Genomic DNA, 22,269 nt, shown 5'->3' with positions numbered 1-22,269 from the left:
CCATCCTTAGTTCTGCTAAGCTAATATTGAAAGGGGCATTCATTCTGAGTTCAAAGAGAATGGGGGAGCAGGAGGAGGCCAACATAACTGGGTGTGAGTGTGTGGAGCATCATGGAGTAAAGGCAAAAGCACAGAATGAAAAGTTAAGTAAAAGAGGAAGGATTAGAGAAGCTCAAGTTAGATTCTGTTAAATAAAGGCATCTTCTTGTCAGGGAGCATTGTTGAATTGAGGATTATTGGCCACCAAATGGAAATGAGTCAATTCTATTTTCATTTCTACCAAAGGGGAGAAAATTATCCTTTCCCCGGTTAAATTTTGTTGTTGTTGTTTTTAGTTCTTACCTGAGGAAGATTCTAGTCTGTCCAATTTACTAATTAACCAGTCAAGGTTATTGGAGAACTGAGCACAATTGTTTCTGTTTCCACGAATGAGAGCAGCTGGAACCGAGGGGGAAAATTGATCATGTAGGTTAAAGGGCATAATGATGGAGAAAGACTCAGAAAGCTGTTGAGTGATTCACAAGCTTAGCTCCAAAAAAAAGCCCCAAATAGCAATCTTGCCCAGTCAGGCCCTTTGATAACCCCCATTCCCACATTTAGGGGATTTAAAATCTATCACTTACTCCCTCTCTCACATGTACACGGGTACACTGGCCTTTGGCATGCATTCTTGGCTATCATAGCTGACAACTTCTAGCTCTAAATTTGGAAAGTACAATAAGCTACTAGTTAACAGCGATTAACCAGGTTAGGAGGGGATCTTTAACAAATGGCTTCCAAGGAATTTTAAACTTCAAGTTAACAACCCACGGAGCCTTGCACATCTTTCTGGGAGGAGGTGCTGTATGCATACTCACCTAGCAATTTGTAGAGCAGGTTCAGAATTTCTTTCCAGGCCATGCCATTCTCTTCCCTTGCGATCCCTGCAAAGTGTGCTACACTATTGTAGATATTTAGGCGATCAATGCAGTTCAATACCAGGGCCAACATTCCCTGAGGAGAGGTGAGGAAGAGATCAGCATTCTTGACAGAAAAAAGGCACTGTGGATCCCTTGGTTCATTTTTCTCCAATGTCCATCACCTCCTAAAACTGACAGTATTACACGGCAACAGATTTTCATGGTGCCAGCAGAGCCTTTTCTTCTTAAAAACAAAATACACATTTTTTAAAAATGCCTCATAGACCTAAATAACATCCATTTGTAGAGTGAGTCAGCAGTCTCTTGTGACAGGTTTGTCCCCATGTGCTGCATTTCACTCAGTCCAAGGACTCAGCAAGGAAGACAGAGTGTGAATGAGACACACAAACCTTCCTTCCGTCTGATGGGAAGTGATTCTGACTCAGAAAATACTCAGGGTCTATCACCTACTTCCATCCTAAACCTCAAGTTCAAGAAATCTCATTCATATTGTGGTTTCTGATTCTGCGATTTATGAGATTTCTGTGTGTGCGAGTCTGTGTGTTTCTGTGTCTGTATGTGTGCTTGTACTGTTTTTTAGGGAGGGGGTCCTTTTTTTTCTCTTTATTTTTTTCCTATTATATTTAAAAAATACTTTTACTGGCTTTTTTCCCTAAAGGAAGGAAGAAAGAAAGGTGTGTGGGAAGAATTTGGGAGGAATTTGGGGAGGGGTAACTGTGATCAGAATATATTGTATGAAAAAAAAATCCATTTTCATTAAAAAGGGAAATTTATTCATTTGTACCAGACAACAATGTTCACTTTCCTTAACTCTAGGTGGGGTTTAAAGACAAGTCTAAAGAGCATTTTCAACCATTTTCCCAGCATTCTTACAAGATGATGGCACCCCAAAAGAACATATGAGCCTACTTATTAATGATGTGTAGGAGAGAGATGGTGAATGCCCATTAAATAGTCTACAGCATATGCAGAAGGCCTCCAAGTACTACTTTGCTAAGATCTGAAGCCTGGATAGGGATTGTGTATCCCACATCAACAACTTGGGATAATCTGCAGGCATAGAGTGCTGGGGAAGTCTACCACAGCCTAGTGGCACCATGTCACCATGCCCGAATTCAGAGGAGGCCATGACAGCAGGCAAAAATGGGGCTAGAAGAAGAGGCTGAGTCACAGGACACCACATTGCCATTTAATGTTTCCTTCACATTCAGTCCCTACCCCAGTGACTCAGATGTTCACTGTCTAATAGCAGATACACCATCATCTATATCCTTCAAGCCCGCTTCCCAGATACTTCTGTTGTGATGAAATATAAGCATTGGCATTTTTCAAACTGGTTTCCAGGTACTTCTGGCATATTCCAAAATTTGTGGATCACAACCAAGGACATGCTATAACAAGCTGATATCTTGTTTGTGGATTCTAGATACAGATTCACAATGAAGCATCAAATCCTAAACAGTATGAATGGGCCAACCATCACTTATTTATCACTGGTGGGTGTCGGAGAATATAAATCCCTACTAAAGCCCTTTTTTCCAGCTTCTGGGAAGTTTCTTATTTTGAGTCTGATCATGAATATGTATATGCATACAGACAGAGCTAAGCTGCAGGCTCAGGGATATTTCAGCTGTGAATGCAAAGAGAATCAATCAATCAATCATTCAATCAATCAATCAATCATCAATCTCTCCTGACTTACCTCCTCCTTGAAAAGATTCTGTCTGTTTTTGAGTGAACGGAGCTTATTCTGTTTGTCTTCATGTTGCATCTCCTCCTCTGGTGGCTGGAAGTAGGCAATCAAGTCTTGTAGGGTCTGCAGGACCTCTTCTATTGGCAGGGTGACAGGGGCAGTTGTGCGATTGTTTCCACTAAAAAAACCCCATGAGATGACACTGCTCAGGCACCAGGCACCAGCAGGGCACTGACGAATGTCTACTGGGTCCTTACACTTTCCAGCTCCTCCCAGGACACAGTAAACTGCATCCTGGGGTAGTCATTGCACCAACAACCACAAGATAAAGTGTACCCAGCAACACAGCAGTGGGAGACAATATTAGTATTCATTTAAAGCTATGTTACAAACAAGGGAACATGATTCCTTTTGTTACATTTATTTTCAAGCAACTTACATTTTATCCTGTTGCATTGCTATGCTCAGCACTCAGTGCCAAACAGGCCTTCACTGAGTGTCTAATGATGATTTCTGTGTAATCTAAAGAGAGAATGTCGACTGTGATTATTAGGATGTTGGTTTCTATCTACAGCAGATGGTTCACTTCCATTCATCCCTGTCTGTCTGTCACACTTTCTCTTTAAATAAACACACTTGGAAAAAAATAACAAAGGTATTAACCTACAATCCTGTTCTTTCAATCTGTGATACCTTCTTAGAATAGATTAAACACAAGGCAGGAGGAGATGGGAGTCTCTCCATCTACACCATCTTGTCTTCTCCCTCTCCCCATACACGCTCTCTCTCCAAGTGTTTTCTGATGCATCTGTATATGGTTTTGTAGTTGCATGTGGGCACACACCTGTTTTCTGTCATCTAAGTGTTAATGTCACCTTTGCTGTCTGTGTCTGTTCCCTACCTGTGGATCCTTCTCCTCCTGGATTTCCTCCCTCTGCACATACCTCTCTTTCCAGGATCTCAATGTTATCCCTCTTAGCTTAAGTGTCTGGTCTTCTTGGCTTCTGTTCCTTCTTAATGCTAAACTTAAAGGGCTACTGTCAATAACTTGGGTTCATTTCTGAGAGTCTCTGTCTAGCACTTCTCTTATTTGTCCTCCTGCACAGTTCTTAGCAGCTTTACAGAGGGTGAAGGAATCACAATGGAACTTTACTTCCTTTCTTCAGAGCTCTGTCTTGCTCTGTTCCTATTCTATGGTTTGGATTTGCCTTCTTAGAAGGCTACTGCATACTGTGCCTTCTCAGAAGAGGTGGAAGACAAGAGTCTGTTTCCAAATTACTTTTCCTCTTTTATTTCCTAGTTGTTACAAGGTTGTCACTTCAGCTGCACGGATTTGCCATTAGTTGTTCTTTCTTCTAAAACATTCTATGGTGACTGGAAGAAATAAGGGCCCCAATGAGGATGAAGAGTCTAGAAGAGCTGAAGAAGGGAGCTCATTGTATACAAAAACTTGAGAAAATTAAATAAAATTCAGAATTCTGAAAACTGGCCAGGTGTGTGTGTGTGTGTGTGTGTGTGTGTGTGTGTGTGTGTGTGTATCAAATTGGGAAGCAGTGTTTTTGTTTGTTTTTTAATAATCAAACTTTGGTAAGAATGGTGGGAGTCTATTGTCTTTTAGGTTAGGGAAGTGTGAGTTTTAGGGCAAAGACTTCTAATATATCAGGGCAGGCCAAGGGCAAGAACTGGCCAGGGTCCATGCCAATTACTCATATCTGGGTGAATATGGGGCCTCAGGAAATATACAGTAAACTCCAAGTTTGAATTGTAAACTTCCTGAATTTCAATGTATTTTGCAGCCAAACATAGACCCATCAGGAATGTTAGACAATAAATGTTAAAGGAAGTCCTTGGGAATTTAATAACTACAAACAGGCAGAGGGAGAAAGGTGAGAAGGCATTATAATGAAACAAGTATTCAAATATGATGTTTTGGTCTTCTAATTGATTCAGCAAACCATTCTGTAAAACAATCATTATAAAACTGCTGTGATTCTAACAGATTGAGACATCACATGTCAAAAAGGAGGAGGGAGAGAGTAGAACAATATTGGAATAAAGATACTTTACTTAAATTAGCATGAATTTGAAATAAGTTATTTCAAGTTACATACATATTACTATTACTAAGAAAAAATCCAATAAAGATAAAAAATCCTTAAAACTAAAACAGTATACTAGAAATATATATTTAACCCCGAAGAACGTAGTAAAAGATGGAACAAAAGATAGAAACAAAAACAGCAAAATGACAATTATAAGTATAAACACCTATTTAATTAAACATAAGTGCATTAAACACATGGATAAAGAGAACAATCAGACTTGATTTGAAGAGAAAAAACATAATATATAAAATCTCCAGAAGATGTAGCTGAGAGTCAAAGCTGCCTATGAGGTAAAATCGTAGGAGTGAAGAACTTCTGCACGTGTGATACTGAGGGGCTCTACAAAGTTGAGTGAAAAGGTGTTTATAGAAAGACAAGATAATTTATAATTTCAAATCAGTCAGCTTCTCAAGGCAATGTACATATTATAAAAATAACCATGTAACAACTTATGAAGAAAAACATACAGCCTCAAGTCAGAAGACAAAATTCTGTAACAGTTAGAAATGTCCTTATTTTCAGTCACTTAAAGTAATAAATCTTATTGACATAGGACCAGAACACAAGGCAAAGAAAAAGTATTTGGCAAAATCTAACACTCATTCAAGGCAAAAACCACCGTGAATTTCTAGAAACAGATGGCTTGGTAAAGGGCATTTTCAAAGACCCTACAGAAAACACAGAGCTTAATGGGGGAGGGGAAGTACCTTCAACGTTTTCCTCCTAAGATTAGAAATGGAACAAGAGTATTTGCTGACAGCATCTTCATTATACACAGAACTGGATGTTCTAATCAGTAAAAGCAGAGGGAAAAAAGGAAACAAAGGGCATTCCTACTGGAAAGAGAAAAAAAAATACTCCATTCATAGATGACCTTATGTTTTATCTAGAAAACTCTTAAAACTCTACACTAAAACAAAGCCCCTAGAATTAAAACCCAATTTTAATGGTGTTGCTGGATATATGATTAATATTTTAATAATGATGTATATGTGTGGTCAAAACAGGTATATACATAAAATAAATTAAAATTTTTAAAAATTAAAAAGAAAATGAGAAGAAAAGCCACAGATTAGGATATAATACTTATAAATCATAAATTTGGTAAATGACTTGTACTAGCAAGTTCACTGAACTTAGAAATATCAATTAGAAGACAAATGACTCAATTTTTAAGAGGCAAACACATTTGATTACACTGCACCAAAGAAGATGTATGAATGGCCACAAAATACATGAAAAGATGTTTTGATACCATTATTCATTCTGGAAATGCATATCCACACCATTCCACTTCTATATAATGGTTACAATCAAAACACTGGCTAACAGCAAATATAGGCAAGGATTCAGGGAAAATAGAACTTCATTCATCTATGAGGGGACTCTAGATATATACCCCCTTGGGAAACTGTTCTTTTCAGTTTATTGAAATTTAAGCATGTCCTATATGGCAATATATGCCTGAAATTTCAATACCATGGAGGCTGAGTCAGGAGGACCAGAAGATCAAGGTGATCCTGGACAATAAATACAGAAAGATGCTGTTTTTGGATAAGTAAACAGGTCTGGGGATATACTTCAGATGGTAGAACCCTTGTCTGGCATGTGCAAGGCTCTGAGTTCAATACCAGCATAGTGAGCACATGTGCATGAAAGAACCATAACCAAACAATAGATACACTCAAATTTCAATTGATGGATGAATGGCCAAACAAAATATGGTAGTTCATTCAATAGAATGGTTTGAAAAGGAATAAAATTCTGATAAATGATTCAAACACTAAAATCATTTTGCTGTGTGAAATAAACAATGCACAGATGGGTCAGGATTATGAATTTCCATTTCTCTGACGTACTTAAAGAAAGTAAAATACATATACACTGAAAGGAGAATGGGGGAGACTATTAAATTGGTACAAGGATACAGTGTGCTATGATGGCAAGCAGGGATTGTTGCACAGCAGTAGAAATTGAGATGAACACCTAGAAATGACTAAAAGTGGGGACTAGGGTGATGACTTTGTGAGTAAAGTGCTGACTCTGCAAGAAAGAGGACTTGAATTTGGATTCCCAGAACCTATGCAAAAACCAGTCATCATGGTGAGTGCTGGCAAAGACTGGGTGATGGGAATAGAGACAAGTCAATCTAGTCAAGCAGCAAGTTACACGTTCAGTGAGAGATTCTGTCTTCAAAAGTAAGGAGGGGCAATAGAGGAAGAAACTTAACATTGACTTCTGGACTTGACATGAGAATATATAGAAGTGTCTATCTGCATATACATGACACCACACACACACACACATACACACACACACACACACACATACTTCCACACATCTAAAAACATCTACACTAATATGTCTAGAAGCATTACTTATAAAATGAAAAACAAAACAAAAACAAAAACAAAAACAGGGCTATGAGTGGCAACTGGACCAAACTTCAGTGGGCATAAGACCTCTAAAATTTAATTGTGATGATCACTTCACAGCTCTGTAGATATGTTAAATCTCACTGAATTATATACTTGTGAAAGTGAATTTTATGAGGCATAAACTCTGCCTCAATAATCTGTTTAAAAATAATTTCCCCTTATGGATCCTTGGGAGTTACCCTAACATCAGGTTTCCCTCTGTATGTAGAAGACAGTTGTGAAGCTTGGATTAGCTGAGGGTCCCCTGGCAGTTGGACCATAATATAAACCAGGCACATGAACTAGCTTGTTGGAGACCATTGCTTAGGGTGTGATGCCATGCTCAGTGGCAGTAGGACAACAGTATAATCCCAGTACATGAACTAGCTTGCTGAAGCCCATTCTCCAAGGTGGGATGCCATGCTCAGCCTTAAAGCATGGGAGAGGGGCATGGCCCTGCCCTAACCAATTATGCCTATGTTGACTCCTCATGTGAGCCCTTACCTGTGAGGAAGAGTGGCTTAGGGTGGGCAGGGGAGAAGTGAGGGGGTTGGGAGGAGGCAAAGGAGGCAGGGAGAAGGGTGGATGGAGAACTGTGGTTGGAATATAAGATGACATAAAAAATGGAAAAAAATTACACTTAAAAATTTTCTCATTGTTAGGCTTGTAACCCTCATTAGCTATGTAATAACAGTTTTATTGAAACATCAATTTAGATCTCATACAAGCACACATTTAAAGGATAGAATTTAGTGGCTTAATAATGTTTAGCATCTTCATAAACCATTTAAGAACTTATGCAAATAAGAAACCATTTAAGAACTCTGTCATTAGCTGTCTTCCCCACTCCAAAATCTAGCTCTTATTACCAATCATTTCCTTCCTGGGTCTACAGATTTGCCCATTCAGTTCCTGTAAAGAGACTACATAGTGGATGGCTCTCTTTCACTTAACATGATTTTTATTATACCCATGTGAACAAAAAGCAAAAGCAATGTACTATGTTATGATATGCATAGGTAATTTCTTATTCTATTTTATTAATATGGCACATTTTATTTATCTGTTTGTAAACTGATGAACATTTGGTTTATTTTTGCATTGGAGCTATTGTAAATAGCACTGATATGAGTATTTGTGGACATTGCTTTGTTAATATGTTTTAATTTTTCTTGTACATAAACCTAGGAGTTGAATTGATGGGTCCTGAGGTAACTCTTTTATTTAACCTACAAAGATACTTCTAGATTGTTATCCAAAGTAGCTGCTGCTACGTTTTACATTCCTATCAGCAGTGAGGAGTCCAGTTTCATCCTACATTTCTTATTTAACATGTTCCATCTTAGTGGGTATCAACAAGTATTTCACTGGGATCTGTGTTGTGATTTTCCTGATAGTTAAGGATTGAAACTGAACATCTTTTACTGTGTTCACTGGTCATTTGCATATATTCTTTTAAGACATTTTTTTACTAAGGGCCTTTGACTATTTTAATCAGTTAACTTTCTCTATCACTGAAAAATTCTGTTCTTTCTCCTAGATACAAACCCCTTGTCAGATATATAATTTATGAGCATTTTCTTATTTTATGTGAATTGTCTCCGCTTACTTTATTGCATCCTTTTCAGTGAAATAATTTACAAATTTCAAGAGTCGAATTTATCTATTTTTTCTTTGTTGCTTTTGTGTATTTAGATCTTTGATTCATTTGGAATTAAGTTTTGTGTGTGAGGTTAAAGCTGTTGACATTTAAGACAGTTTAACACAAACGTTGGGAGACCTGGAGGACAGATAAGAAAACCATCTACCATAAGGGTGATGGATTGGATGCTAGTCAGGACCACATGAACAGTGTGTTTGCATACAAATTCCTCTCTGATTAAATTCTAACCAAGGGAATGAATTCATATGAAGTGATTTAAATGTTATCATTTATAAAAATGAAACACCATTCACTTCCCATTCTTCGCTTTGTTTGGCATACGTTAGATATATTGACATTAACAGGCTATTTTTGATCATGCAGTTGAAGAAAATTTGTTGAAATGATTCTCCATTCTGACTGAATATTAGAATCATCAGAGAGGCTTCAATGAAGTACTGACATTTGGCTTTTGTTGTTATTGTTGAGACAGCAAGCATATCATTATAAAGCCCAGACTGGCCTAGAATTCAAAAATCCTCTCACCATAGCCATCAATACCAGGATTACAGTCTGGGCCCTGCTAACTTCTGGCTCTTGGATCTCACCTCCAGACTTTTGAGAAAGTTTGATTGAGACACAATATAGAAATCATAGTGTTAATTGCTGCCCCAATGAATCTAACACTTAGCCAAGGTTAAGAGCGCTATTCCAAGGAATGATTTCTTGAACTTTAGAACACACAGGCAGGCATCACCTAGGCCAGTGCTTCTCAACCTTCCTAATGCTGGGACCCTTTAATAAGTTCCTCATGCTGTGGTGACCCCCAACCATAAAATTATTTCATTGCTACTTCAGAATTTCAATTTTGCTACTGTTATGAACTATAATGTACATATCTGATATGCAGGATATCTGCTATACAATGCCCAAAGGGGTCATGACTCACAGGTTGAAAACCACTGACTTAGGCAAACATAACTTGATAGCTTTGACTCTGGATGCCTGATTCAGTGGAGCTGAGGTCAAAGATGACCATGTTTCTGTGTAACTGGTTTGTATGTGAAGATGCTGAGCCCACACAGGAACACATTCCAGGACCTCGTGGGAGCTGCTAAGGCAGCAAGAGAGAGGGGACTTCCACCCCAGGAGCTGAGCCTATTTTCTCCCAAGTCGCCCAACTACTCCTTACTGTCACCAGAAGTGTCATTTATTCTGCTCTGCAGCTAGTACTGCCTTAGCTTGCAGTGTTCTAACTACAGAGAATGAGAAGTGACGAGTTCTCACTTTATGCCGATTCACACATACAGCTTGTACCCTTCGAGGCTTTAAAGAGAGTTTCCTGCATGAGGAAGAAAAGCCTGGGTCACTGGATTGATTCCAGCAAGATCAGTTCCTCACAGTAATTGATGATGAAGAATCCTGAATTCTGTTTTGGCAACATGTTGAGGCTGAAGGGTTTACCATCCAACCAAGCAGTTCAGCTACTTTTCCCAGCTACAGCCCCAGCCATAGTTAGGTAACTCAAGGCTTCCACAGCACATGCAACAATTCTGAGTGATACAGACAGCCTCTCTAAATAGTTTGGACAGTTTGGGTTGGTTTCTCTCTGTCCCTTTGTCTCTGTATTCTGCAAATATAAAGGGATAAAAAGACACTGTTTGTTTTTAATACTTTGTTCTTCATTTTGCAAAGACCTTAGCTATTCTTTGCATTAGTTAATTGTTCATTAACCCAAGCAACCAGTGTGGTTTTAGACACATTGGGTAATAAGTGAAGCTGGTAGGTTACCTATGCATCAGATTAAATTCTGTCCTAATCTCTCTCTGAGAGAAAAAAAAAATAAAGGTGATTATAATGTCTTCCTCAAACATTCCTGGTATCAAAAGGAGATGTGTAGGTAGGTTTGGAAGAGAAAGGGAAGGGAACAAAATACCTGACAAACTGGCTGAATAAGGCTGTTGTGTTCCGGATGATGCGAGCAGCCTGGGACTCCTCACGCTGGCATCTCTGCAGTGTTAATCCGTCATCCATGTGGCCTTCCTGATGGAGTATGACCTACCCACAGAGCATGGGAACAAGTCCAGGTTACACATTACTCCACAGCTGGGCCACCCACACTTTTGGTGGTGTTTCCTTATTATTCTTTTCCCTAGCCAAGCTCCCCTGAGTCCATTTTGAAAATGGGACATTAACAAAGTTATTTTGCCCATATGCCCCATTACTGACATGTGAATTATTCCCACAGCCTGGTGGTTTGATGAGAATGATATTTTATGTGCCACCATGGTGTGAGCTACAATAAATTTCCCAGGCCTGGATGGCCAATTTGAAGGGAGAAAACATACTTTTATAATGAATTTTGTTTTCCATCTTTAAAATGAACACAGAGGGTAACCCTTTGGAGATGGGAAAAGACCCTTCATTCAGACCTATCTTCTCCACATGTAAATTGAGCCAGAGCAATTGGAAGCAAAGCCCTCTGCTGGGATCAGGGTTGGATTTCTCTACTGAAGGGCAGCTATGGTGGGTTAGTTAACTAGTGGATGGCCAGGGAAAGTGGATTTGGCAGGAGTGTATTTCTTACGGAGCTGATTGCAGAGCATAGACTCTCATATCAGGTGCCATTTTTTTCCCAGTCCTGTTTGGCTACTTGCCAGCTGAGTACTCCAGGAACATACTGAACCACTCTGCTTCCAGGTCACCTTTTGAAAATGTGTGCTTATCTTGTAGGGCCTTTTAGGGGTTAGGCGATTTACAAATAAATCAAAACAACTCCTAGAAAGTGAAAGGTGCTCAAGGGATGATTACTATATGGGCAATAATTACTGATCTTTGGCTAGTTCTCAAGAAGTTGTACAGCCTTGCTGATCACCAAGGACATCATGACACATCTTGGGCAAAGCTAGCAGCTGTTAGAAGTGGGTAACTTTTCTTCTTCTCATGGTTCAAGTATGTGTGGGAGGGTTTGCCCCTGGTTCAAGGTAAGGTCAGATCCTGATCTAAATTCTGGATCATGGCAACATCTTGTGGAAGAGAGGGGCCATATGGGGTCCTTGAGTTTAGTCTGTGTGTCAGGATCTTCAGTATAAAATCAAAGCTTATTTTCTTTTTCATGTGAAAATCTCTTTCTTATATTTTTGGACAAAGCCTAATATAATGAATTCACTTAGGAAGTAGGATACAGGCTTGGAAAAGTCTATGTTCTCTTTAAAAAGAAACTTCTTATCTCACATGCATAATGAAGGTTAAGCATTACACAGGGTTCCTAACCATTGGACTCCCCAGCTTTTAGGCAGTATTACTTTTCCAGACCTTCCTGGTGTCTGGTTAACAATGTGCAGTTTAGCAATACACTCTTACTGTAACGTGTACTTTATGTCACTCCTGGCTTTTCTTGTCCCCAAAGACCAATATTCTTAGGGTTTTCTTGTTCAGATAATATGCAAACTGAACAGACAAAATAGAAAGTAATAAGGACTGAGAACACTAGTTATAATGTAGCTGTTTAAGTGCCTATTGATCTCCAGGCCCAGGTCCTTAGAACATAATTCTCATGCAGGTACTCACAATGCATAGGACTACTGCTTTCAATATGAGCTACTGTTTGTCATTTTCTTAATTACAATTGTCCTTCCTGGGTTTTAGTCATTTCACACAGATCTGGACATTTGAGAGGAAAAACTTGACCTGATCTTATGAAACATGGCATTGTTCGCATGTCAATAGCTAAGTGTTAGAATATTATATAGAAGAGGATGCTCCCAAATTTGTACACATGTTCTAGCCATTAGGTATGTCTATGGGCAGGAAAAGACACACTAAATCAACAATGCAGTCCAATGTATTACCATGTGGACAGAGTCCCTTACCATTTATAGGCTCAGCCTCAAACTCACAAATTCCATGCTAGCATTATCATGGCTGTAGTAAGGGCAGTCTGTCAAGATACTACAATATTTACAGACTGCTGGGATAGGCTGCAAGGGGCTGGGGTTGGGTGGATGCTTTTAGTTTTCCCTAATCCTAAGAGTGTGTAGCTCTATGTCTTAGGGTGTGGGCTCACTGAAACCCTACTGCATTCCCCAGGTCCATCTCAGTTTGGAAGACAGTTACAATGACTGTCTCCTTGGAACTGTAATACTGTCTTTCTCTGCCATGTGCTTCTCCATCATAGCTGTGACATCCTGTTTTTTGTCTTGATCACATAGTCCACACAGGAACAGTTTAGGATCCTATGAGAAACTGCATACAGAATTTCATGCTGTGTCTATAGCTGACTCTACTTGGGAATTTTGGTTCTAAAAAGCCAAGAGCTACTGGCTGATTTTGTGTCTATACCCCATCTCTTTATCACAGTAGAGCCAAGCTAGGACCTCCCTACCTAGTCTACAGATCAGCAACTGTGTGGAAGAATAACACAAAGATCAAAGCAGGTATTCTTTCATGTTCACATATTCTCCTCTAACCAGCAGCGCTCAAATTCAAGGTATCTTGGTTGGCAAAACCTTCCTATTACCATCTAGTATGCTTCCAGTATCCTATAAGAACTATCATTTGGAGATATTATCATTATTACTTTAGGGCATTTTGAAAGGATTTTCCAAGAAAATCATAACCTTGGCATCTATTCTCTGGTTCCTATAAAAAAAGAATTACTACTATGGCAATTGACTTTATGGTGAAAAGATGCTACAAGCACCCAGGCTAGCTTTCTGATATGGCAGACTGTGATGCACCTCATGTCTGATACATCTGTAGATAGAGCATCAATTCTCATCTCTCTGCACTTTGGTGTCTGTAGCCTCATTGTTATGCAAACTGTATTTTCTCCATAGACATTCTCGTCAGTCTCCATCTTATGAAAATAGTAATAATAACTCTATTATCCACTTAAATGAAGGAAGCAATGATGCAGATAATCCCAAAATAGTAGAACTACCAAGAATTATTGAGACTGGGTTTCAGAGTGAATCAAACAAGCTCCAGCTCTTCCCCCCCCACAGAGTCGTCATGAATAGTATACTCTAGAAAAACAAAAATGGGGTTACAGTGACCAAATTAGCCTAATTTACCGGAGAACTATGTATAATCTGTCACAGAACCACTCTTTAGAGATGTAACTCAGTCCTCAGAATCACTTCTACTGCCTAGCTGTACCCACACAGTGTCAAACAACCCTGGACAAGCCACAGACATTTCACCTTCCTTTTCAGGGGTCCCAGGCGGGAAGTTTTGGCATCTTGTGCTTTGTAGGTGACCCAAAGGCCACTGGCTACATGCTGGACAAAGCAGATAGAATCTCCATACTTGATTTCTGGAACTCCCATGCCTTCCATATCTCTCTTGTGACTGGAATCCAATTTGTCCTTGATTTCCTATTACACACACACACACACACACACACACACACACACACACACACGAGGGAGATAGAGAGATAGAGAGAAACAAACATAGGCATGTCTGATTATATGGCAACTCAATATATAAAACAAATAACTTGTGTAGCATCTATAAGACAAAAAGCTATTATCCAAATAATGATGACATCTCCAAGCCAGGAGTTTTAAAAGGCTGGCTGTTAATTGTAAAACCAATGCATTGAAGCTTCTGGCCTCTTCAAATGTATTTAAAACCATGGAAAAAGAAGCAGTTGGTAGGGTTCTTGTTCTATTCTGACTTTATTTGCTTCTTTACTGTATTTTTCCTTCCCTCATCCTAACATAGATATTGTGACAAGTCACTTTTAAGTGGTCAGTGAGCTCATTTTCAGTCGTTGACATCTTTCATAACTTAAATGTTTATCTTAAATGCCACAATCCAGGAGCTTAAAGACACCACCTGTTAATATCATAGCCACAACAGCCATGAAATGGAAACAATCTATGTATCTACAAACTGATGAATGGATAATGAAAATGTGGTATAGTTACATAATGGGGTATTATTCAGCTACTAAGTATAATTATGAAATTAATAGGTAAATGGACAGAACTGGAAGCAACCATTCTGAGTAAGGCAATCCAGACCCAGGAAGACAAATGTCACATGCTTTCTCTCATTTGTGGATGTTACTCTTGAATCTTCAGATATGTGTACTTCATTTTGAATACCTATAGATATCACAACATTAATGAGGGGCTCAGTGGGTACTTCAAAGGGAGGAGAGGTAGGATTCAATGGTGTAAAGGGTTTAAGAAAAATAAAAATAATGGAGAAGGATTAAACTGGAGTTGTGAAGATGGGAGTAGAGAATATGGGGAGGAATAAATAAGACTAAAGACCTTTTGAAAAAGTCATATGGAAACCTATAGAAGCATGTTCATACACATATACATACATACAGAGAGAAAGGGAGAGATGCTGAGACAGAGGGAGGGAGAGAGAAAGTGAGAGAATACATGTTAAAATAGAACTACTCTATAATTGGGGTGACAATGTCCCTACTAGACACCAGACTAACAAATTAAAAAGCCCAGGAATAAGTTAACCTCTTTTGGAGTTGTTGGCCAGTGAGTTTCCACAGACCCCCAACTGGGAAGAATTGGGGGTGGATGAATACTATTAAAACACATTGTTTGGAATTTTAAAAGAACTAATAAAAAGGTAAAAATAAGTGCAAGTAGGGGATACTACTGTGTTTTAAGGTAAAGTTGTCATTTTTATATTAGTTTCTTAGGGCTGTGTTGCAATTGGGATCTTAACTATTCCCCAGAGGGTTACTTGTCAGTCTGGGACATGAGTGGGAGGTGGTGTAGTGTTTAAGATGAAGAGCCTGGTGGGATGGGATTTGGTTTCTGATAGTATGCTGTTGTTGAAGACAGAACTCTAGACTCTCATTTTGCTTCTGGCTGCCATGGGTTGAATGCCTTCTTTGCCATGATAGATACTCAGGACTCACCACAGAGTTCAAAATAGTGGAGCCAGCAGCCCGTAAGCTGAAAATTCTGAAACTGTGAGCCAGACTAACACATCCTCCTTCTAGCTTTCTCCTGAATGTTTTCAAAGGGAAGAGAAGCTGGCAAGGGGCCACCTTAGTTGTAGTCACAGTCAGTTTCATTCTTCAGTGTCCACTATTTCCCTACCCATTCTCTAGTGTGGAAATAGGACTTACATACTAAGAAAGCACAACCTGTGACAACCTGATGTGCCTGCCACATGAAGTAGATCCCGAAGCATGGCGACTTTGTTCCTTTCCTCATCAATTAGGGTCTCTCTGGTTGTAGTCTAAGGTTCTATTTCCATTTCTTTTCTCTATATTGCATTAAATTGCTCAGTTATAAAAGCGGTTAACTACAGAGTACCTTGAATTTTTGCAGAAAAATGTGGCATGCAATTCTGCTTGATTACAACAACATTCCTTCTCTTCTTAACAATTGTGTACTGAGTCCTTACCATGCTCAGCACTATCTTTAAGTTCTTTTCAGGTTCAGGTACTATCTCATCATAGCAAAGCCTCTGATAGTGCTACAAGGATTGTCCTAGTTCTACAGATGAGAAAAATGAAAGTAATAATTTGCCCAAGGTCACTCAAAGAGTAATGCCAGAATGCAGTCAAGATGTCAGGATCTGGGAGGGGTTGAGGGTAGGGGAACCTTTAACCAGAATATATTGTATGAAAAGCTTAATTTCAATAAAAATATAAAAAAGGAGTCTACCTCTATTTGTTTAAATAAAAAGATAAAAATTGGCAATGAGGACATGAAGTTAGGAGAGAAATGTGATTGGGGTAGAAGACGGAGTAGGGAGGATATGATGTCTTTGGCTGCATCTCCCCAGCATTACCATATTCCTCTACTTAGCACTTATCATCTCATAATGATCTATGAAAGGAATCAGAGCAATTAATTGTGAACTCTTAATTAATAGAAAACTCAGTACCTATCTATATTGCTTATGGAACATATTATGAGGTAACATGCAAAGCTGAGTGATTTTACTCTTTCATATGTATTCATTTTTTACTTCAGCTCTTATTTCTTTTCCCTCAGACTTTCATAAACTAAACATCAGCTACTTTATGCATACATAAAATATCAATTTAAGTAGTATTAATATTTCATAAGAAATTTTTATTTTAAATGTGTGCTGAGGCATTGGATAGAATGTTAAAAATATTTTATTTTTCAAAATAAATATATTAAATTTTTTTCTGATTTTATAACATATATGGGTAGGAAGATAGATTTTGATATATCAGGACTGTCTCTATAGACAATTGATCAAGAATGCATTTACTTCTATGAAACAACAGACACTTGATTTTCATCATAGAAATATCCACTGTCCTATAGTTGTTCCAGCCTGTACCAGGGCTTACAAGATGTCAAAAACTTTTATCTGTTGCCTATTCTCTAGCTATAGTCAACACTAAAATAGAAACAACACAAAAGACAGCTGTTAAATGTAGTAATTATACTGGTTTCTAATTGCTCCTGGTGAAAATAATGCATATTCTCAACTAGTAATTTATTTTTTCATTTTTTGTTTACTTAAATATGGTTTTCTACAAAATAAAATAAATAGGAGGCTCCACTTCCTGCAGTCACTGAAGCAAATGAGTCACCGTTGTAGTCTATAGTGCATCTGTGCTTTTACAAAACATCATCTTCCAGGGTTCTGCTATGGTCACTGTGGTGGCTGCTTCTCATTTAGAAGAAAAATAACAAGAAAACTCAGATATCAATGTCAATAAACACAAAACCCAGCTTAAACCAGCAGTTCACAACACTGATAAATCAATAAGGAAACAAAAGAAGGTGGTGTTAGGAAGCTCGACTGTGTTCACTTGACAGACGTGACTGTCAACTGAAGCTCCTCTTCCACATAACCATGGACTCAGACGCAAATGTCCTGTTGCTAGAAATGGCTCTTTCCTGAAGAACAGGGCAATTAGTTTACTAACTGTCTCCATTCAGTTTCTGAGTTCTAAGAGAGTACAATTCTCTTATGTAGCAACATTTGCTTTAACCACACTGGGTTATGAGTGACAGCTTTTTCATTTCAATGTTGGGGATCAAACCTAGGATTCCCACATTCTTGGTAAGTGGTAACACTGAGTTCTATTCCCAGCTCTGGGGCACATCTTGATGTATGTACCAAGTGCTTTTCTTTGGGAATTTATTGACATTATTACTTGACTCACCTGGCCACTTCTGAAGTTTTACAACGGTAATATTTGTATCCTACCATCTTCCTATTTTGACACCATCTTCCTATTTTGTTTGACACTTCTAACTTATCTGAGTAGGGATAGACCTGGAGTTCTTAAAAGGTTCTAAGGCATACTTGCTACATGCACACTGACAATCCAGAAGCAGACCTCCTCTATGATGACTTTACACCTCAGGAGGCAATGTCCCTCTGCTTTATCATCCCTGGGTTAGCTACCACAAAGCTAGAAGCAACTCTATAATGGAAATTACTCCAACTAGTGAAGTCTAAACAGCCTGATTTTGCCCATGGAAACTCCAGTAAATGTGACAAAATAAGTTACCCTCCGAGTCTCTCTCCATCCCCCCCCCCACCTTCTAACCTTCTCTTCCTCCTTCTGATAGGCATGCTCTGCTGAATAGCACTACATGCCATGTCCTGCCTCCCAGTGCTGGGACTTGTGAGAATAACCATCTCTTTCCCAGAGCCTTTCTCATGTCTGCCTTCTAAGACCCTGTGACTAACCATCACAGAAAGAACACAGGGCAAACATCATGCATTTCCCACATCTAGAGCCAGAAGATACCTCTGTCTTCTCTGGTCTCATGGTCTCATACTCCCTATAGGACATGTCTTATTCAAGGCCAGTTGACTCCTAAAAGCACCTGTAAACCAATAACACAGCAGCCAGAAACCAATCCCTTCCTTTATAGAGCTGATACATTCTAGGCCACCATTCCCCTATCCAAACCACCAGGGCCAACTTCAAACCTGTTACAAGCCTTGTTTTTCAGAACCTGCTGAATCTTTCCAAATTCACCAACTAGAAACTTGCTTATCCTTCCTAACCCATCCCTTTCTAGGGAGAGCACAAAATGACTCTCTTATCTTCCCTGTGATGGCTGGTTTTGTGTCAACTTGACACAGACTACAGTCATTTGGGAAGTGGGGACCTCACTTAAGAAAATGCCTCCACTAGATTGGACTGTGGGGCATTTTCTTGATTGATGGTTGATGTGGGAGGGCCCACACGACTATGAATGGTATCATGCCCAGGGTGGTGGTCCTGGTGAGATAAGAGAGCAGGCTGCACAAGCCATGAAAAGGAGGCCAGATGGAAGCCTGGCTCCATGTCCTCTGCTTCAGTGATTACTTCCAGGTTCCTTCCTGGAGTCCTGCCCTGAGTTCCCAGGATGATGGATCTATAGGGTGAAATAAAGTCTTTCCTCCCCAAGTTGCTTTGGCCATGGCATTTTATGAAAGTACTAGAAACCCTAACTTTGACATGTCCTTTGCTCCATCTCATCACAGGTACTTTCTGACCTGGCCATGTGTGGTCAGGCATATGCCTCAGTCTGCAGAACTGTGACTAACTAAGCATAGTTTCAAAGTCAATCACTTTCTAGTTTGGTGCTTTGTTATGCCTGGGTAGTGAGAAAATCTACATTTGAACGCATGGGAGAGACTTTTGCTGGCACAGACACTACCTCCATGGGAAACAATGGCTTTCTCAAAGAGAACAGGAATTTGTTTTTTGCATTCCATATAGTGCTCTGCTTGAAATAGATGGCAATTTGTTTTTATTGTTCTGCAGATATTCGACTTGTGTATCTGTCTGTGTATTGATGCCATCTTTGCCTATCATTGGTGATTCTGAGAAGGAATAGGTGCTTATTGGAAGGCAATACACATTATTTTCTCCATTGACAGTTATGAAGGAAATGCTCATGAGCACATCACAATTGACTCATTAGCATTTGGCTTACATGATCAAGTTGTTCTTCAGAAATAATATCTGCTCAGTGCCTACAACGAGCCAGATATTTTGCTAAGTACAATGACAATACCAACACATAAAGTACTATATCTACAAAGTGACATGAGTAATATATAAATCTCTACAACCATTTTCTTTAACCCTTCTAAAGGCCACAATGCTTTTATCAACTTGCTTTATTGAGGATAAAATAAAACCTATATTGATTCAACAACTTGCTCAAAGCCACATAGCTAGAAAGCAAAAAAAAAAAAAAAAAAAAAAAAAAAAAAAAACAGAATTTAAGCCATGTCTCATTTCAAAAACCCCATTTTAACAGACGTATTTGAATGGCTTTTTCATTAGCATGAATAAGTAATTAATTGCTTCAATGTCTTAGCTATTTAAAGGCCAACATAAGGAAATGGTTGAAATACATACTCTTACTTTATAAGAAAATCTTTCAGTTTATACAAACATTAGAAGTTACACAAAGAAATCAGTTACAAACAGGTGAACATGGTATGCTTTCAAAGGACATTTAAGGCTTGTGCTGGTCTGCCACTCATTCTATAAAGACACCAGTATCCACAGTATCCATCCTGGTGACATTATGTAATCCCAACCAACTCTAAATTCCTCACCACTACACAGTGAAGTGAAGCATTTCTTAGGCTCTTTCATTAAATAATCATTTATTTTGTTTATATTTATCTAAGTGAGCCATGTAGGCACAGTTCTAGCAGAGGCCAGAAGAGGGTGTCAGATCCCCTGCAACTGGAGTTAAAGATGGACATGAGCCATCCTGAGGGTGCTGCGAAGGAAACGTTGACTCCTCTGTAGGAGCAACAAGGGCTCTTCACAAATGAGCTACCTCTCTAAGTCCCTACCTCCTTAATACTTCAACATGGGCATGTAATTCCAAAATATGAAGCCTTAGAGGCCACACTCAAGCCATAGCAGTAGGGATATGGAAGGGGATGGCATCTTGGTAAATGAAAAAAAAAAAAAAAAAAAAAAAAAAAAGTGAGGCAAGAAGAGTGGTGAAATCTCCAGAGAAAGTTGGTAAAAACTAAGGAGTAAAGAGACCATCCTACCGGTCCATGCTTTTCAGAAGCACAGCGTTAGCAGACTCTCGGCAGGAAAGAATGCCTTTAGACAAATGATATGTCTTCTAGGAGCCAAACAGAAGCTTTCAGGATTATAAGCCCACATTAAAAGTCAAACATCATCATTATCTGCAAAAATAATCAATTCAGTTCTGTTTAATGCAGCATTCCTAGCATCGTTTGGCATCTATTTTCAGGGAAAGCAAATGCAGCTAATGCAAGGCCATTGAGGTACCAGGCTGCATCTTAGAACAATCATTCCAGCATCAATGAGAAAGGTAGACAGAAAGGGAATATGACTAGAGATTGCATATTAGGGAATAATATGGAGGAAGATGTTTGAAAGAGCTTCTAATGTGCACATATTAGAGTGAATGTGTAATTATTTAATACAATTAAACTACATGTGTTCATGGAGGTTCCAAAAAAAAATATCTTTCCAACATATACAGTAAGCATCTAAAATATTTCAGAGAAAGAGAAGGGGAGATTGAACCCATTAACAGATGATGAAGGAAAGGGTCTTTAAGAAAGTCACGGTTAGCCTACTTCTATCTACCTGCCTTTGCAGAAACTGTGAGGAATCAACGTTGGTTTCACTATACCAATACAGCCCCCTCATGACCATCTAATCCAGAATTAGAGATCTTTAATATGCTTTAGAAACAATTATAGCCTGCAGACTGCAAGAGCCTGGAGAGTGGTGTGTGTGTGTGTGTGTGTGTGTGTGTGTGTGTGTGTGTGTGTGTGTGTGTATGTGCTGGTGGCAAGGCCTCTGCTGGGCGGGAAGACAAGACCATCCTTCTGCTGGTCACAGCATGCTAGGGGAGCAGGTCCATCTGCCTCAGCAGGTGAAGCACATTTCCTGAGAAGAAGCCCACATCTTCTCTTTTCATCTTTATATCATCATCCCCAGGCCAGCAAACCAACTTCCTCTTCATGGATTAAAGAACACAGCTTCATAGGTCACCTTCCTGGTTCCTTTAATCCTCAAAGTAATCCTTCCAAATGTATGTCTTTATTCAAAATTTTTATAAAAAGAAATATTGAGGTTGAACAGCAAATGGCAATGCTGAGGTTCAAATCCACATTTCTCCCACTTCACAGCCCATGGTTTTCCTTGACTGCCTCTATTTGGCTCACTTTGAACAACAAAGGCTTGGGAAAACACATCCATTAGAGAAGTCTAAATCCTTTGTAGTTTTGATTTAAAGTGGAACTGTAGTGGGTGGTAGTGTCTCTAGATATTTAGATGATTTGTTTATGCTTTCTCCTCTCACTTTCCTTGCAAACGTCTGACACTGTGACAGAACATTGTCATCTACAAAAGCCACCCTTGAGAACTGTGCAATTCAATTACAAAACAAAACAAAGATCCAAACCTTATGATGTTTTAAATAAGTTCACTTCTTGTGTTGAGCCACATTCATAGCTATTCACTGCCACATGAGCTGTGGGTTGGAAATGTCTG

General features: G+C 39.0%; 1 protein-coding gene across 1 annotated transcript in view; it reads right to left on the bottom strand.

Annotated features, from left to right (window-relative positions):
* Ryr3 (ryanodine receptor 3) overlaps positions 1-22,269 on the bottom strand; it is a 506,993-nt gene that overhangs the window by 254,305 nt on the left and 230,419 nt on the right. The window contains exons 11-15 of the mRNA XM_051183787.1: positions 13,982-14,155; positions 10,714-10,835; positions 2,623-2,791; positions 858-993; positions 343-438 (exon numbers count right to left, since the gene is read on the bottom strand). Coding sequence (XP_051039744.1) covers positions 343-438; positions 858-993; positions 2,623-2,791; positions 10,714-10,835; positions 13,982-14,155 — 697 coding nt within the window. The remainder of the gene's footprint in view (positions 1-342; positions 439-857; positions 994-2,622; positions 2,792-10,713; positions 10,836-13,981; positions 14,156-22,269) is intronic.

The sequence above is a fragment of the Phodopus roborovskii genome, unplaced genomic scaffold (assembly GCF_943737965.1).
Source record: "Phodopus roborovskii unplaced genomic scaffold, PHOROB, whole genome shotgun sequence".
Lineage (NCBI taxonomy): Eukaryota > Metazoa > Chordata > Mammalia > Rodentia > Cricetidae > Phodopus > Phodopus roborovskii.
This window is presented reverse-complemented; position numbering and strand designations above follow the sequence as displayed.